General features: G+C 34.1%; 1 protein-coding gene across 5 annotated transcripts in view; it reads left to right on the top strand.

Moving 5' to 3' along the window:
• DMD (dystrophin) overlaps nucleotides 1-16,473 on the top strand; it is a 2,094,983-nt gene that overhangs the window by 827,352 nt on the left and 1,251,158 nt on the right. For all 5 annotated transcript variants that reach the window (XM_032330377.1, XM_032330378.1, XM_032330375.1 and 2 more), the window contains exons 31-34: nucleotides 5,943-6,053; nucleotides 6,449-6,622; nucleotides 10,226-10,381; nucleotides 14,771-14,941. In XM_032330377.1, coding sequence (XP_032186268.1) covers nucleotides 5,943-6,053; nucleotides 6,449-6,622; nucleotides 10,226-10,381; nucleotides 14,771-14,941 — 612 coding nt within the window. The remainder of the gene's footprint in view (nucleotides 1-5,942; nucleotides 6,054-6,448; nucleotides 6,623-10,225; nucleotides 10,382-14,770; nucleotides 14,942-16,473) is intronic.

Genomic DNA, 16,473 nt, shown 5'->3' with positions numbered 1-16,473 from the left:
TCAGTTTTGGGTTGTGTTTTTGTAAGTCATTGTCATTCTTGTTGTTTATGAATCATGTGTGGGATTACTTGATGCTTTGTGTAAATCATCATCAGAAGACCTGTGTTTCAGTAATCACTTAAGTTATCTTGGCTTTATTTTGTAATGCCAGGCTACGAGAGGCAGCTTTGTGGGGGCAGTCTTTAAATTACAAAAAAAAAAAAAATTATACCAATGAGAAATAGAAAATTGAATGTTGAGTTGTACAAGTCTTTTGTAAAGGAGGGACCCTGCAACTTAAGTTTCAGTAACTTCACACCAGTTCCCCCTGCCAAAGTAATTCTTACTCTAACAACATTTGGTTTTTCCTTCCCTGAAACAGAGGATGCACTCTCTGCATATGCCAAACCCAATCTTTGCTAACATGGTTCTCATAGCCTGGAATGAGAACCCATTTTCTTATTCTCTACTGCTCTGAAACCCCTTCTCAGTCATATGTAATTTAAATTATGACAATTTATTTAAATTTTACCAGATTCTATAGCAGAAATGACTGTGCCCCTTCTCTCTTATCATATAGCATGTTTTTTATTATATTACTATATTTCTTCTTTTTAATTCTAGTTTAATTTATATGTCTATGTTCTATCTTCCTAGAATAAAAGATCCTTAAGAATATGGCAATAGTTTTGTTCTCACTATACGGTATTGACTAGTAGATGCAGAAGTGTTTTTTTGAGTTGGATTCATAAACTAAATACTATTAATGCACAAAAGAGATGAATTTTCTATCTTGTCTGACCAATCTCCATGTGGAGGACACGTTTATTTTGGAATCATAATTTAAGAGGAAGTATAGTTGTTCGGAGGACATGGAGTTTGCTACTTCTTACGTATGTTACTTTGGACAAGTCAACATTTATACCCTCATTTGTGAATGAGGATGATAAACTTGTATCTTAGGTTGATTAGGTGATTAAATGAATGTATGTGAATTGTTGGATAAGATGACACAGATACCTGCTTTGATGGTGATGATGATGAGGATCATTTCCTTCAGTGTTCTTCTCTTATCCTTTTAGTATAAAAAGTTAAATGAATATGTGTATAATTTATTTTTCCTCTACCTTGAGTACTAGACAAATGAAGATGTTCAAAAACATGTAGATATATATGGTTGCAGATGCATAATTCAGGCACTCTGTTCTGAGTATCTTTTATTTTTTTTCCTCACCAATCTCTATTTTTAACATTTAATTTAATTTTTTTTCAGTGTTCCAAAATTCATTGTTTATGCACCTCACCCAGTACTCCATGCAATAAGTGCCCTCTTTAACACCTACCACCAGGCTTGCCCATTTTTTCTCATCAATTTCTACCCCCAGTTTCTACAATGATTATGAAACTTCCATCACTTTCCTTTAGACTCCTCCTCAACCCTTTTCTCTCTCTTCTTTATAAGAAAGAATGTCTTTCTTATAAATAAATAATACATAATGACACAATTTGGAAGTAAATATTTGTGCAAACTTGAACAGGTATTTTTACATACACTATAACATCTGATCTTTTTACCAAAGCCAGTGTAGTTGTCTACTGCAAACATGAGAATTTTCTGAGGACTACTGATAATGCTTCATTACTGGATTGTCATCATCTTCCTCAGTTTAGAGAGGAGAAAATTGAGCTTTCAGAAAGGTTGGTGCTCAGGTGGTAAATCAGAGCCCTGAAATTTAAAGATTTATTTATTTATTTATTTTAGAGAAAGAAAGTGTACACACATGTGCATGTGAGCAGGGGGAGGGTTGGGGTGGGGGAAGAATCTCAAGCAGGCTCCTCACTGAACGAGTAACCTGAGGCTGGGCTCAGCGAGGGTCCATCTCACAACCCTGAGACCATGTCCTGAGCCGAAACCAAGAGTTAGATTCTTAACCAACTGAGCCACCCAGGTGCCCCCAGGGCCCTGAAATTTGAGTTCAGATTTCTCTTAACAGTCTTCTGTTCTGATTTACACAAAGCATCAAGTATGGAGCTCTTTCTGCCTTTCTATATCAAAAATTATTTTTATCCCTTACCTTTGGCTTCTGAAAAATCAGCACCCCTCTTACTGTCAGTATTTTTTTTTCTGCTGCTTATTGATCTTTGCTCTTCATTCCTTCTTGCTTCCCACAGGGTTTTTCTAATCAAATATCTTCTTATTTAAAAAAATCTCTCTTATCCTCTGACTCCTTTTACATAGCCTTAATATGTGTTCGAGTCTCATTGACCACATTACATTATACGAAGAAATAAAAATTCTTCAAAAATAATTTAAACTTGGGGCACCTGGGTGGCTCAGTGTGTTAAGCCTCTGCCTTTGGCTCGGGTCATTATCTTGGGGTCCTGGGATGGAGCCCTGCATCGGGTTCTCTGCTGAGTGGGGAGTCTGCTTCTCCCCCTCCCCCCTGCCTCTCTGCCTACTTGTGCTCTCCCTTTCTCTGTCAAATAAATAAATAAAATCTTTATAAAATAATTTAAACTTCAGATAAAGATTTCCTGGTTTTTAAGCTTTATCCTTGGAAAAGCTAAGTTCTGCTCTTACCACTGACTGTATTTTAGCTATAGTGCTCATTGACCAGCTAATGTACGCTTATTAGAACTTGCCTCATTTGACGTGTCTCAAAATTGACTTTATTGATCTCTCCCTCATTTTTAAAACTCTTATATCACTTGATTGAAGTGGCACCCTTTCTCTTCCCTGTGTGTTCTGCTTCTCCTTCTCTTGAACTCTTCCTCTTCTTTCTTTGGGCTTTCCTTCTTCTCCATATCCCTTAAATTCTTGTTTTCCCTGGCTCTCTCCTGGCCCTCATCAGGGTCCTCTAATGTTTGAGTGCACTAAAATAAATGCTAATTGTACAGGTACACAGAGCTTTAAAAAAAAAGTATTCATGTATGTAGCTATATATGTGTATATATAGCGATTAAAAAATCAAATTCATTTAAAGTAATACTGAATTTATAATCACATTCTCTCATGGGTTTCCTTAATTACTAGATTATGGGTTTATTAGAATAACTATTACAGATAAATAGATAAACTACTATCTGTGATTCTGATAAACTTAAAATTTTAAAGTTTCTTTTTGTATTGAAAAATTAGAGTTTTTTTTCATTTAGGACATGAAGTTATTAAATAACTTATTCCTACCATCTTTTCCATTTATATTCCTGCCATTGTGCATTCATTCTCTGTTTATGATTTCAGTTCTCCCAAATTCTTCATACCATTTATTACCTCATCTGAATACCTGTTTTCCCTCAATCAGTAGTATTTTTAAAACTTCTCTTTGCTTAATATACTACTTAGAACACTGAAGCAGAAATAACACAACTGGATTAACTAAAGTGAAAAAAAAATGAAAGAAAGAAGTTTGTCATTCATATGTAGGGATGTCTCATGGAAGCTAAGGACACGAATAAAATTTGTCTCAGAAATTGACTAGAACCTGTGTTTTGGTCACTTTCACCAGCTATTTATTATTATCTCTTGGTATCTCATGGGGTTGTAGGCAGTTGTTGGCTGGCTCTGCTGTGGCATGTAAGCTCAACTGGACTGGACATCCAAGGTGGCTCAATCATGTCTAGGAATTGATACTCATTGTAGCTGAAAGCTCACTTGGGATCGTTCACTAAATCACTTACCCACTGCTTCTTTATGTGGCTTGGGCTTCTCAAACCATGTCAGTTGGGTTTCAAGAAGGAAAATCTTAAGAGTCAGTGTTCCAAAAAGGTGGAAGTTGAAACTGCTTGTCCTCTTATGGGCTTTTCTCATAATTGACAAAACACTATTTTTGCCCTCTTATGTTGGTAAAGGCAATCAAAAGGGCAACCTAAGTTTGAAGAGGTGAAGAAATTCCACCTCTTAATGGGGGAGTGGTAAGAAGAGCACATAGTATTTTACAAAGCCAAAAAAAAAAAAAAAGAGCACATAGTATGGGAACTGTTTTTATAGACATCGTTGGAAAATGCCCCATTTCCTTTAGCCTGTGATTGAAAGCCATCAGTATTTTTGTTTTTAATCTCTCTTTTTGGCATTTACTTCTGTCTTCTCTTTCTAGTCGTTGACCTTTGCTGTTCCCCAGTGGACACTGTAAACTGGGGACTTCATAAGTACAGTCTTCTAGAATATGTGATGATTCTCATCACGCACAGAGGCTGGCCAGACTTTGTCCTGTCATTTCTGAGAATCTGATGGACCTAATCGGACATAAGCATTGTCCCTGTTTTAATTGTCTATGACTTGGGAGTGGCTAGGTTTTTGTGAACAGACATTGTTGGTATTGACTTACCTTTTTGAGGGAGTAAGCATTTTCCACTTAAAATATCAAGATTATAACCCCTCCCCCTAAAGCATCTGCTATTGCCAGTGATGCTTACTATTTATTCAGATTTCTGCTTTAACATTACCTCTCCGATGACATCTGTTGACTTCCTTGTTAAGTGTTACTCTGTCCTACCTACCTCCATTAAATTTTATAGATCCTTTATCATTTATAACTTTATGAATAACCTTATTATGCACTTACAGGGATCCATAGCCCCCAAACTCCATGGTTTCTGGAGAACAGCATATACCTATATACAAGGGAGTAATTCAACCAGTGAAGATAGATATACAGTACAAAAAAAAAAAATATATATATATATATAGTATGTATTTGCATGAGTCTTTGCTTTTAATTATTTTATTTCAGAATTGTAATTACTTAAGTAATTCATCATTACTTTGTCTTTATAATTGTAGGATCAATATGTTAAGGAATGATATTAAGGCATATGTGTACATTTATAGCCTTGTATACTAATTATCTTCTTCATCACTCAACACATTTTCTTCAGATAATTTACACTACTCATTGCAGGATTGTAGTTCTCTGTGGTAACTAACTGCTAATCAAACTGATGTTATTTTCTAGTAATATGTACTGGAATTGACTCCAGTTGGTATAAATTTGCTTATACTAATATGCATTATATGAATTGTTTTACCTGAAAATTTTATGGGCACTCTGGTGTAAGCTAATCCTTTTCTTTTCTAACTTACTTGTGATAATCTGACAGCAGCTGATATTTAAATTAGAATAATTTGACAACTTGCTGATTTTTGCTGTAAGTGGCAGAAAGAAGTGAATGGATTTATTGTTTTGGTCTCTGCACACTACATGATTTGACTGACTCCTGAAGCAGGATCAGAAGTGTACAAGTCAAATACAAACACACTTCTGAATAGAACTTGATCAAAAATGTCTACTCAATAAAGAAAATACAACAATTTTTATAGTTATTTAAGATTTAAAAATCAGTCTCTTTAGGAATATCTTAAGTATCCAAGAGACAAAAGGCAAGGCCAATTAAGGGATTTAAATTCACTTTTCTATATCCATAATTTCCCTGAAATTTAACTGAAATATAGTGCAGAATGACTGAGTAAATATCACAGTGAATATTATCCACATGGAACTTTCTCATTATATCTTGTCCTGTGTGTGTGTGTGTGTGTGTGCAAGTGCGTGCACACTAGTGCTCAGGTTTGTGTCTGTATGTGTATGTGTGTGTCTCTGCATGTATATATATTGTTTTTGGTCAGATTTGAATGTAGATTCAAAGATAAAAGAATATCTGTCTTTCATATTAGATATAAATAGATATTTCCTTCCCAAAATATCTGAAATAGCTATGCATTATCACTGACTCGAAAGCATAATTTATTTTTCATAATAACCCAAATAGGAGAGAAATAAGTTATTTCACTTTTGGTAACTTTTGGTAAGTAAGAAAAAAAAAAAGAACTATTGTCATTCTAAAGGAGGCTACATTGTAATAATGCTTTAAGAGAGTTCCTGAATTTCATCTTCTTGGCAAGTGAGTTATTTTTTGCAATAACCTGCAGAGCGTGTTGACTAATAATGCTTTCCTCTCAACAGAAAATCCAATCAGATTTGACAAGTCATGAGATCAGTTTAGAAGAAATGAAGAAACATAACCAGGGAAAGGAGACTGCCCAAAGGGTACTATCCCAAATTGATATGGCACAGGTACATATCTTTGCCTAAACTAAGGAACTTGTTTTAGTTGGGTATTAAAACATAATATGTATTAGACAATTTGGTTATTAGAAAAATTGGGATTAAGGACATTATTTGAAAAATATAATACAATATATAAATAATATAGATTTGGGGGGTTGTACATCTTAAGGATAAAATAGGTTAATAAATTACCTTTTATTTAGTACCACATTAAGAACAGCTACTGAATTCTCCCAAATGTATGCATGCTTTGTGCTATAAAAGTAGAAAAATAATTGCTTTACTTTTTTTTTTAACCTTGTATATCTTCAGGAATAAAGAAAAACTTGTTAACAAAAATATGACTGCTTGTTGTTTGGAATTTTAAATTATACGGGTGCTTTCTTTTGTTGTCTTTACAGAAAAAATTGCAAGATGTTTCCATGAAGTTTCGATTATTCCAGAAGCCAGCCAATTTTGAGCAGCGTCTACAGGAGAGTAAGATGATTTTAGATGAAGTGAAGATGCACTTGCCTGCATTGGAAACAAAGAGTGTGGAACAGGAAGTAGTACAGTCACAGTTAAATCACTGTGTGGTATGTATTTCTGGGGACAAATACACAGCTACTCCTTGACTTTCCTTATTAAACAGTCTGTGAAAAAAGAAAAGAGGTATGTGATGATGATCCTCCTTTGTAATAGAAGATTGTTTCAGATAACTGTAATAATTGCTACTATGTAATTTTAAGGTTAAGAACAAAATTTAGCACAGGTATATTGAGAGACAAGAACTTTTTTCTGAAACAGTAGCCTTTGAATACATCCTCTATAGGTGTCTTTTTTTGAATCTGTAGTTCTCAAAGGACTATGCAGAATTTAAGAGGAAGTCCCTTTGTTTAATTTTTATAGTACTTTTTAAAAAAGATTATATTTATTTATTTGACAGACAGAGATCACAAGTAGGCAGAGAGGCAGGCAGAGAGAGAGAGGGGGAAGCAGGCTCCCTGCTGAGCAGAGAGCCCGATGCGGGGCTCGATCCCAGGACCCTGAGATCATGACCTGAGCCAAAGACAGAGGCTTAACCCACTGAGCCACCTAGGCACCCCTAATTTTTTATAGTACTTTGAATATGTATTTTAAATGGAAAATCTAAAAAGAAACACATTGTTTTGGAAACAGCAGCAACAGTAACAACTACCATAATAAAAACCATTCCAGAAATGAAAACCAAGTAAGCCAAGTGATCTATACAAGTCAGGTCTAATTCTCTAGGTCACAGATTAAATGAGACAATTTAAAGACAAAACAGCTGGCAAAGGGCAAAAGCAGGATTCCAATCCAGGAGCTCTTGCTCTAAACCCTAGTATCTTTCCATTCAATGTCAGTGGTAGGTATATATTGAAATGCGACCAGACCTCAAAGACAGAATAAAAATGCATGGGGGGCATATGATTAGCCTGTAGCATAAATCTTCACAGGATTGTGGGATGTTGAGCTGTGTCCTTTGTTGCAATTACTGGAAATGTGCCAAGTCAGATGATGCCTCTGACAACATAAGGCTGAATTATGAGGGCATCTACTAGAGTAATACAACTGTTATCATAACTCTTTGATTACTATGGGCTAAGAGTAGAAATTCACATAAAATAGAAGCACTGAATATTATTAACTTTAAAGGTAAAAAAATGTTATCTAGTTAGTACTTTGTCTTTTAGGTATTGTTTCTTGATTTACTCCATAACATAAATGTAAAAGAAACTCTTTAGATGCATTTCAGTCATATTATTATGAGTGATAATGTATCTTTTAACAAAAAAATTTGTAGATATATATAGATATATTTCTTTGTGAAATTATGAACTATGTTTATGCAATGACATTTCTTCATAACACAGGCTGCATTTTAGTGACATTGTTACTATAAATATTCTTACCCTGAAAAAGGAAATTTGAACATAATAATGTACACTTATTAGCTGATATTAGATGAGCAACATGAGGGATTTATAGGAAGATATCTCCTCTTAAATTTTGTAAAAATAATTGAAAGCAAATGACCCAAGTATACTATGGTCTTGATTAAATATCTTCCCAAAAGGACAGCTGTTCCCTTCTATGAACAGGTCTCTAATGGTACATCAGAAAACTGGTCTGCTAGTAAAGATGAGGTGAAAACAACCCTCCCTGTAACCAGCTGTGATTGTGCCTTGACTCTACAGGGAAACCTTTTCAAGTTCATGCTCAGTTTGGTTCAGGTTTAAATGTCAGGAGCAATTCAAGTAATCCTTCTGTAAGAATATCTTTTCTTTACAACTTTTATATATTTTTAAATTACTTAAGATGCCCTATTGCATATACTGTAATCATTATCTTTGCTTTCAAGAAATTTTTGTTTCATTAAAAAAGTCTTCCCTGTAGGACTACAAATAAATATAAAGGATATTTCGCTCCCTCAGTGATAAATACTTTCTGTGCATACTGAATGACATGGTGTTAATGGCTAATACTACTTTGAACTAGCAACACAAGGGTAAATCATGGAATTTTTTTTTTAATATCTAAAGAGTAAATTATTTGGACAAATATCTCTGATTCCAAAATTGACATAGTTTATTCCCTCCATACAGTTACTGATTGAATGTTTCTACATACCAAGATATTTATGTAATTTCTAAGATAAAAGTAAAATTAAGTAAAAAAAAAAAATCAACTGGAAAATGCAGACAAGAACTCCAAATTATTGGTAAAGGAATATTAACAAAAAACAACCATCAAAGAAGGGATTAAGGTAGAAGTAGATTATGTATGTAGCTTTAATGAAAAAAGATATTTGCTCAGCCTTTACAAAAGGTGTTTTTAGGCATTGATTTTAAAGTGAGAAGAGAGAATAAACCCAAGTTTTGTTCTAATTACAAAGAAAAAGCAATTACCTACTAGTAACTTTATTTCTTAGTACCAATAAAACAGGTCATTGTTCACAATCACCGCTGAACAAATTAAAGCAACAATGTATAATGTAAACTCATATATATATCTGCCTACATATATATACTTGTACATACGTGTTTGCATGCATGCATTCATGTATACATGTATCTTTCCAGGAAAGTACTTTGTGTGATGACATGTGTATCATGAGGCTTTGTTAAAGCAATGTACTTTTGTTAAGTAATATATGTGTTCTTCAGGGTTGTGATATATATGTGAGTTTTTAAACAATATTTTTGTGTCTGTCTATATCGAACTAATCAGCCGCATTAAGAAAATACAATTGTATAATGTAATTACCATATTTAAAATTACCTTCCTTCCTGGGGTGCCTGGGTGACTCAGTGGGTTAAAATTCTCTGCTTCGGCACCAGTCATGATCTCAGGGTCCTGGGATCAAGCCCCACATTGGGCTCTCTGCTCATCAGGGAGCCTGCTTCCCTTCCTGTCTCTCTGCCTACCTCTCTGCCTGCTTGTGATCTGTCAAATAAATAAAAAAAAATAAAAATAAATGTTTAAAATTACCTTCCTTCCTTATATATGACTTACTATATGTTGAAATTATGGTCTAGAAATTCAGATGTTTCATTCCCAGTAAAATGTGTGAAAACAACAATGAATAGGTCTGTCTTTTTTTTGTTGTTCTTGTTGTTGTGTTTTTGTTTGTTCGTTTTATTTGACAGAGAGAGAGAGATCACAAGTAGACAGAGAGGCAGGCAGAGAGAGGGCGGAAGCAGGCTCCCCTCTGAGCAGAGAGCCTGATGCAGGGCTTTATCCCAGGACCTTGAGATCATGACCTGAGCCAAAGGCAGAGGCTTAACCCACTGAGCTACCCAGGTTGCTTGGCCTGCATGGGTCTGTCTTGGCCAGCACTGTTTGTCTAGTGAATCCATTACTATATACTGTACTAGGCTCTCAATAAATACCTGGTGAAAGAGTAAATTTTATAATATTATGTAACATTTAAAATAGGAATCATTTAACTTTTAGGAATAATCATTATCAACTTGGATTGTAAAACTGTACTCATGATGTATACTTACTTTAGTAAGAATAACTATCAACTATGCTGCAAAATGCTACTCCATTAAAACTGTAAACATGGAATGGCAATTAAGGTGATCTCTACCTCTCTTTCTTTTTATCAACTTTTATAATGTAATTTGTACACTATGGCTGATTATTATGTTTTGTTTTATGTTTGAACTTAGAACTTGTATAAAAGTCTTAGTGAAGTGAAGTCTGAAGTGGAAATGGTAATAAAAACTGGACGTCAGATTGTACAGAAGAAGCAGACGGAAAACCCTAAAGAGCTTGATGAAAGAGTCACGGCTTTGAAATTACATTATAATGAGCTGGGAGCAAAGGTGGGTGTGCACGGGAACCACAGACCTGGGCTACTTAACACTTTCCTTCGAAATGGCAAAGCACGAGGCAGTAATGATGCACAATGTCTTAGAAAGTCTTAATTATTTTTTTCTCAACAGATAGATACATATGTACATTTATGCATAGTCAGGGATAGAGATAGATTGATTCCCATGTGCAGTTCTTATTAAGAAACAAAAAATTCATCAATAAGGATCTTCTTTCCAATCCACATTAAAAGATATATACAGCTTAGGGAAATTTTTATTGGCCCATCAGATAATTCTAAAAGCGTTTCTTTGTTCTAAACTTAGCCTTTTCATTGTATAAATTTACTTTGATGACTTAAAGGCTAGAGCCCTTTATAAACTAATGAACTTACTTACATTTAGATACAATGGAGTTGACACATTCCACATAGACCACTTTAGGTGTAATAGAGTTGTCACATTCCATAGAAGTTATTTCCCTGTATGGCAAGCCTTGCATAATCCGCCACATTTGGCTAATAATGTAGAATGGATAGCCAGTTGAGTCCTATTGCTCCATGATTATGTTTTTGTATTTTTGTCCTGTAACAGTCTAATGGCCAATTCCATGTCACTGTTAATTAAAGATGTTTTCATATTTCTATTCCCTTTCCAAAACAGTGGAATGACTAGGATAGTTATCTCAATTCCCTCAAATCAAATATTCTCTTTATAGTTCTCATAGATTTAAACTCTTATGGTTCAGAGTAATGATAATAATCATACAAAGTAGTCATGAAGGCATGGATTGTCAACGTCAAGGAGTGACCTGTACTTTTCTATGCTGTAATTTTACATTACTCTAAACTTTCTAAAATATTTTTTGGTGCTCATCTAAGATTTAAAGTATTAACGTAGTAGTAAAATAATCGTTTCTCTCATTAAAAAGTCATGATAACTTAACATATTATGTGGTATTTAAGGAGATGTGTGTACTTTATTATTAAATATCATGCTTATTTTCTTAAATTTATGCAAATAAAGTTACCTATATAGTACTGGCATTTATGGCCACTTGTGAATAAATACAAGTTTAAGTACTTTAAGCAAGTATCTTTAAATAAGGAGTATTGGGGGATGGTTTCGCTCTCCTAATGCTTAGTGAGGAAGGATGAATAAAATTAAATAAGGATCAAAGCAGAAAAAAATAAAAATGCATATATTTTAATTTCATTCTGACTGAAAGAGCTTTACTGGGATCAATGACAAGAACAGAATATATTTTAAAGGCTCAGGTTCTCAACCTTATTAAATATAACAACATCAGTGAGAAAATTGTCACTTCATCTTTGACACAAATATAAATTTGTGTCCGTATTTGTGAAGTAGCCATGTAGACACAGATTTCTAACGTTTCGTTCTGCAAGCAGACTGTTGGGTTGAGTCTTAAAGCTACTAATTGCAACTTTCTTTTCACTGAGAGGAAGTTAATTTTGAGATTCAAATGGAAATCTGGAAATTACTATTGTTATTAGTTGATAATCTTTATTTTGATATTTTGAAAACCTTCAAATTTATATTTCACATGTCTTGAAAGAGATCTTACTGTCTTGTTGTGGCAAAGTATTTTATTTCTCATTGGATCAAAAAGTAGGGAGCATTGATATGCGATAAATAGCAGAACACGAGGATAATCTTGAAATAAAACACATTTCACCTGCTTCTATAGTCCACCAAGCTACCTGTGGAATAAAAGACCCTTGAATCCTTCTGGAGAAGTTTGTCATTGTGGTACAGATAATCACAGAGGACAAAGTTGTATCTCCACTTGGTATCTCCTTTAGTATATATAGACCTTTACAGGTTCCATTTGTCCTATATTTAACATCAAGTGAAGAATATCTTAATAATAATCCTTATGCTACAACTTGTTAATTTCTAGAAAGTTATTCTCTATACTCAAGAGTTTATAATTTGACCTCTGTCACTTTACACTAAAAGAATGTATTAATAGATATCTTTTTAATAAGATTATACATATTTGGGGGAAAATGCAGTTTCTTTGTTTCTTCAAATATAAACTATTGTCTGGGCCTTTTTTCCCTTTTGTCTTGAAGAATTTGCACAAAATCTTTGCCTTTGCAAGAGTAAATTTTACATGAAATAGTCATTGAATTTAAAACAATAAAAATGATGTCAGAAGACTCTTAGTGCCCCAAGTTAATTATACTTAAAAAGTGAATGACTCTCCTGAAGATTTAAAGCCCTATTTAACCCTGAAAATGCACTTTTGAAAGTTTGTTTATTTAGCCATTTGGTGCTTAATAATATCGTTAAAGCAAAATGAAAGAGTACTAAGAAATCATGCTTTGCTTAATAACATGACAGAATACAGGAAAACATATAGGGGAAGATTTATTTTTGAAATAAAGATTTAGAAACATTAATAATGAAAATATATAAAATATTGTAAGTCAGGTATTCCTTCTCTAAGAAAATACTGTCTGCATCTAAATCTTTAAAGCACCTTAGCAACATTAAATTGTATTTGTTAGTATCAACTTACCTGAATGGTTCCAAGAACGAAAGTTGAATTTCTTGTATGGCTTCTCTGTGCTCTGATTTTTATGGAAATATATGTAAGTAGCAATAGTTCTAGCAGCCTCACATACATTTTCCCATGAACAAGTGACTGCTGAGGCATTGTACTGCAGGTGGCACTCTTTAAAATGTATCCAATTTCCACACACACCCACACACAAAAGTGTAAAACTCAATCTTCCTTAAGATGGCAGTGTCTCCTGTTTTATTAAAACCTATTTAACTGGATATAAACAAAATAGAATAAATAAAAATCAATAATGCATTAGCTCTGGGAAGATAGGATTTCTTCAAAATATTGAATTTGGAATTCTTTTTCTACCAATAGGGCAGAGCAAAAAATAACTATGCTTGGAAACACACTGTAAGGTATATATAAATTTTTCCCACACACAACTAAAAGTCTTAGTCAAAAGGGCAGATGTTTTTACTTCCCTGAAGGGGGAAATCTGTAAAAAGAAAAAAAAAAAACCAAAACTGAATTTGCAACCTCAGCAACTAAACATTTTTTTTTTAATGTACAGACACCTCTGTTAAAGAAACTAATACATTTTATTGAGTATTTGGAATTTATATCAAAGTTTCAGTGTGTTTATTTTGGTTGTACCATTTTAAATTCTTTAAAGATATGCTTACTTGTGCATTTTTCATGCTTATGGCTGGATTTTTTTTAAAGATTTTATTTATTTATTTGACAGACAGAGATCACAAATAGGCAGAGAGGCAGGCAGAGAGAGAGGAGGAAGCAGGCTTCCTGCTGAGCAGAGAGCCCATCACGGGGCTGGATCCCAAGACCCTGAGATCCTGACCTGAGCCGAAGGCAGAGGCTTAACCCACTGAGCCACTCAGGCGCCCCATATGGCTGGATTCTTATATTTGTGTGTGTGTGTGTGTGTGTGTGTGTGTGTGTGTGTGTGTGTGTGTGTGTTTGCAAGTGTGATAGTGTGTGTATAGACAGATAGATTGATAGAGTGAACAGGAGTTTCTGGGCTTTTTATTAAAGCAACCAACCTAGACCCTGAACACATTATGTTCAAATGATAGGCCCATCTAGAGAGGTGGTGGAAAAGTACAAAGTTGTTAATCCTCCATGTGAGAATGTGGAAGAATTTGATTTTGAAGGTTTTTAGTTCTGGACACTGAGAACTAGAACACAAAATCAGGCCATGATTTTTTCTATTAGCAAGGGTGAAAATTTTGTTTTGGAATTTATTTTTTTTTTACCCCCGTTGGATGGTAAAATGTGTTTAAAGGGGAAGTGGCTTATTCTTCATATTGTTTCTCCACAGAAGTAAGACATTTTATGGATGCAATGACAATAAAATTGACCATTTTAATTACAGAAATAATTTTGCCTCTTGAAAGAAACCATATTCTTTCTCCATTTTGATTTCTTACCAGTAAGAGCAACCTCATTTGTCTATAGAGGATTATAAACTTTGCCTATCCATTTCACAGATCACTCAAGGGTTTCTAAAAGAAATCTGTCATTTCTTCAGTTGTACTTACATCATTCATTATATTTAAAAAATGTGACCATAAATTATTTTTATTTGTACTAAAGAAAACAATTACAGCTTTTTTCCCCCCCTACTTGATATAGGACACAGTTTTTGGAGAAAGGATCTCATCTTTCCTAGACTGTGTTTATTCACCATTAGTACTGAGACTATGGGTTTTTTCTAGAAAATTATTTTTAAAATGTAGGAAAAAGGTTGTTTTAAAATGACAGAAATATTAAAGTTCCTATTAAGTGCTTATACCTAACCCTGAATTGAAAGGATAAACTAAATTACATTTTATTATCATTCTTTTCAGGTGACAGAAAGAAAGCAACAGTTGGAAAAATGCTTGAAATTGTCCCGTAAGATGCGAAAGGAAATGAATGCTCTGACAGAATGGCTGGCAGCTACAGATACGGAACTGACGAAGAGATCAGCAGTTGAAGGAATGCCGAGTAATTTGGATTCTGAAGTTGCCTGGGGAAAGGTAAAACCCGTATCACCCAAGGTTATTTTTAACATACAAAGAAACACACAGTAATGTGAGTTTTTTTTTAATTAATTTTTTATTTTTTATAAACATATATTTTTATCCCCTGGGGGGAGTAATGTGAGTTTATAAGGAGCTATTAATGTGCAACAGTAGTGGAAATATAAGCATTATCTTGCTTCACTTTCCCTTTCCTTGGAAATTCATCAGTAGCTCTTAATTCTGCGTATTTCGGAATCATGGTAAAACTAGTGGGCAGCTTTAGCAAGAATCTCCCCAAGGCTTGTTTAGAATTAGGTAGGTTATGAATATAAGTCCTTAAAAGCACATTCATCGTTCATCAGAAAGTGAATCCAAAGATGAGTTCAGTGTTCCCTAGCTTGCATTAGGCAGACTGCTCACGGCCCCCATCACTATGACCAGGGCAGGGATGTAGAGACTGCAGACGGTTGGGCTGGACAGGACTTGCAAGAGTAGCAGATTGCTGATGTCATAATTAAAAAAAAAAATCTCAAGGGGTCCATGCAGCCACTGTCATTTCTACCGCTAAAGAGCCTAGACTTTCCTTTGATCCAAGCTGCTAAGTTCTTGCTCTGTCTCTTGACAGTCAGTCAGATATTTTTGCTCAGCTAAATTGTAAGGTCAGGGCACTCATAGCTTCATATTTTTTTCCAGTCGATTCATTATTAGATTACTTGAAAGTGCATTTATATAAAACAAACAGCCGATATTAATAATGTATTTTCACCTTAAACTTTGCTGAGACATTGGACCTTTAAAAAAAATTATAGCTGCACTCTACCCCATTGTTTTATTGTAAATTAGTGAACACTTGCCTGTATTGGCGAGATGTTAAAAAGAACTGTGCTTTATTTTTAATTCAACAAAGCTATTTAAATTATCCAGAGTTGGAAAATTTTAATTGCATTATGTAAAAATTTATGATCATACATTTCCACCAAAACTGAAAGTTGATTTTCTCTATGTAGATTCTGAAGATCAGTAGATGTAAAATGTTGTTACATAAATATTTTTCAAGTAAATAGTAGTGAATGATTTCTTCTTCCCTCTCCACATAGATTTGTTGGTAGAGATAAGATATTGAATTGCATTTATTAGCTCAGGATTGTATACATTGTGAGAGTATTTTAACAACAAGCACAGAGGGTACAGTCTAAAAATTAAATGGCCTTATTTTCTTTCCTTATTAGCCAAATAAGTATTATATTTTGTGTGTGTGATCGTTTGGTTTGAACCAATGGCAATCATATACTTAGATGCAGGCTAGGCTGCTGTAAGAAACAAGCAAAAAGTATCATGGCTCCAAGAAGATAACAATTTATTTCTATCTCACTTAAGATAGTTTTGGACAGGGGAAGTCGTTTTACTCCATGAAATTCTCTCAAGAAGTAGTTCCCTTTTATTTCATTGCTCTGCAGTCCTCTGGGTATTAGTATTCTTATGGCAAAACTTGCTCACCACCACACCTCCCTCCCAGCCCACAAAAGGAAGGGAAAACAGGAAGTGGA

This window comes from Mustela erminea, chromosome X, assembly GCF_009829155.1.
Source record: "Mustela erminea isolate mMusErm1 chromosome X, mMusErm1.Pri, whole genome shotgun sequence".
Classification (NCBI taxonomy): Eukaryota; Metazoa; Chordata; class Mammalia; order Carnivora; family Mustelidae; genus Mustela; species Mustela erminea.
Note: the sequence above shows the minus strand (reverse complement) of the source record. Positions and strands in the feature narration are given on the sequence as shown.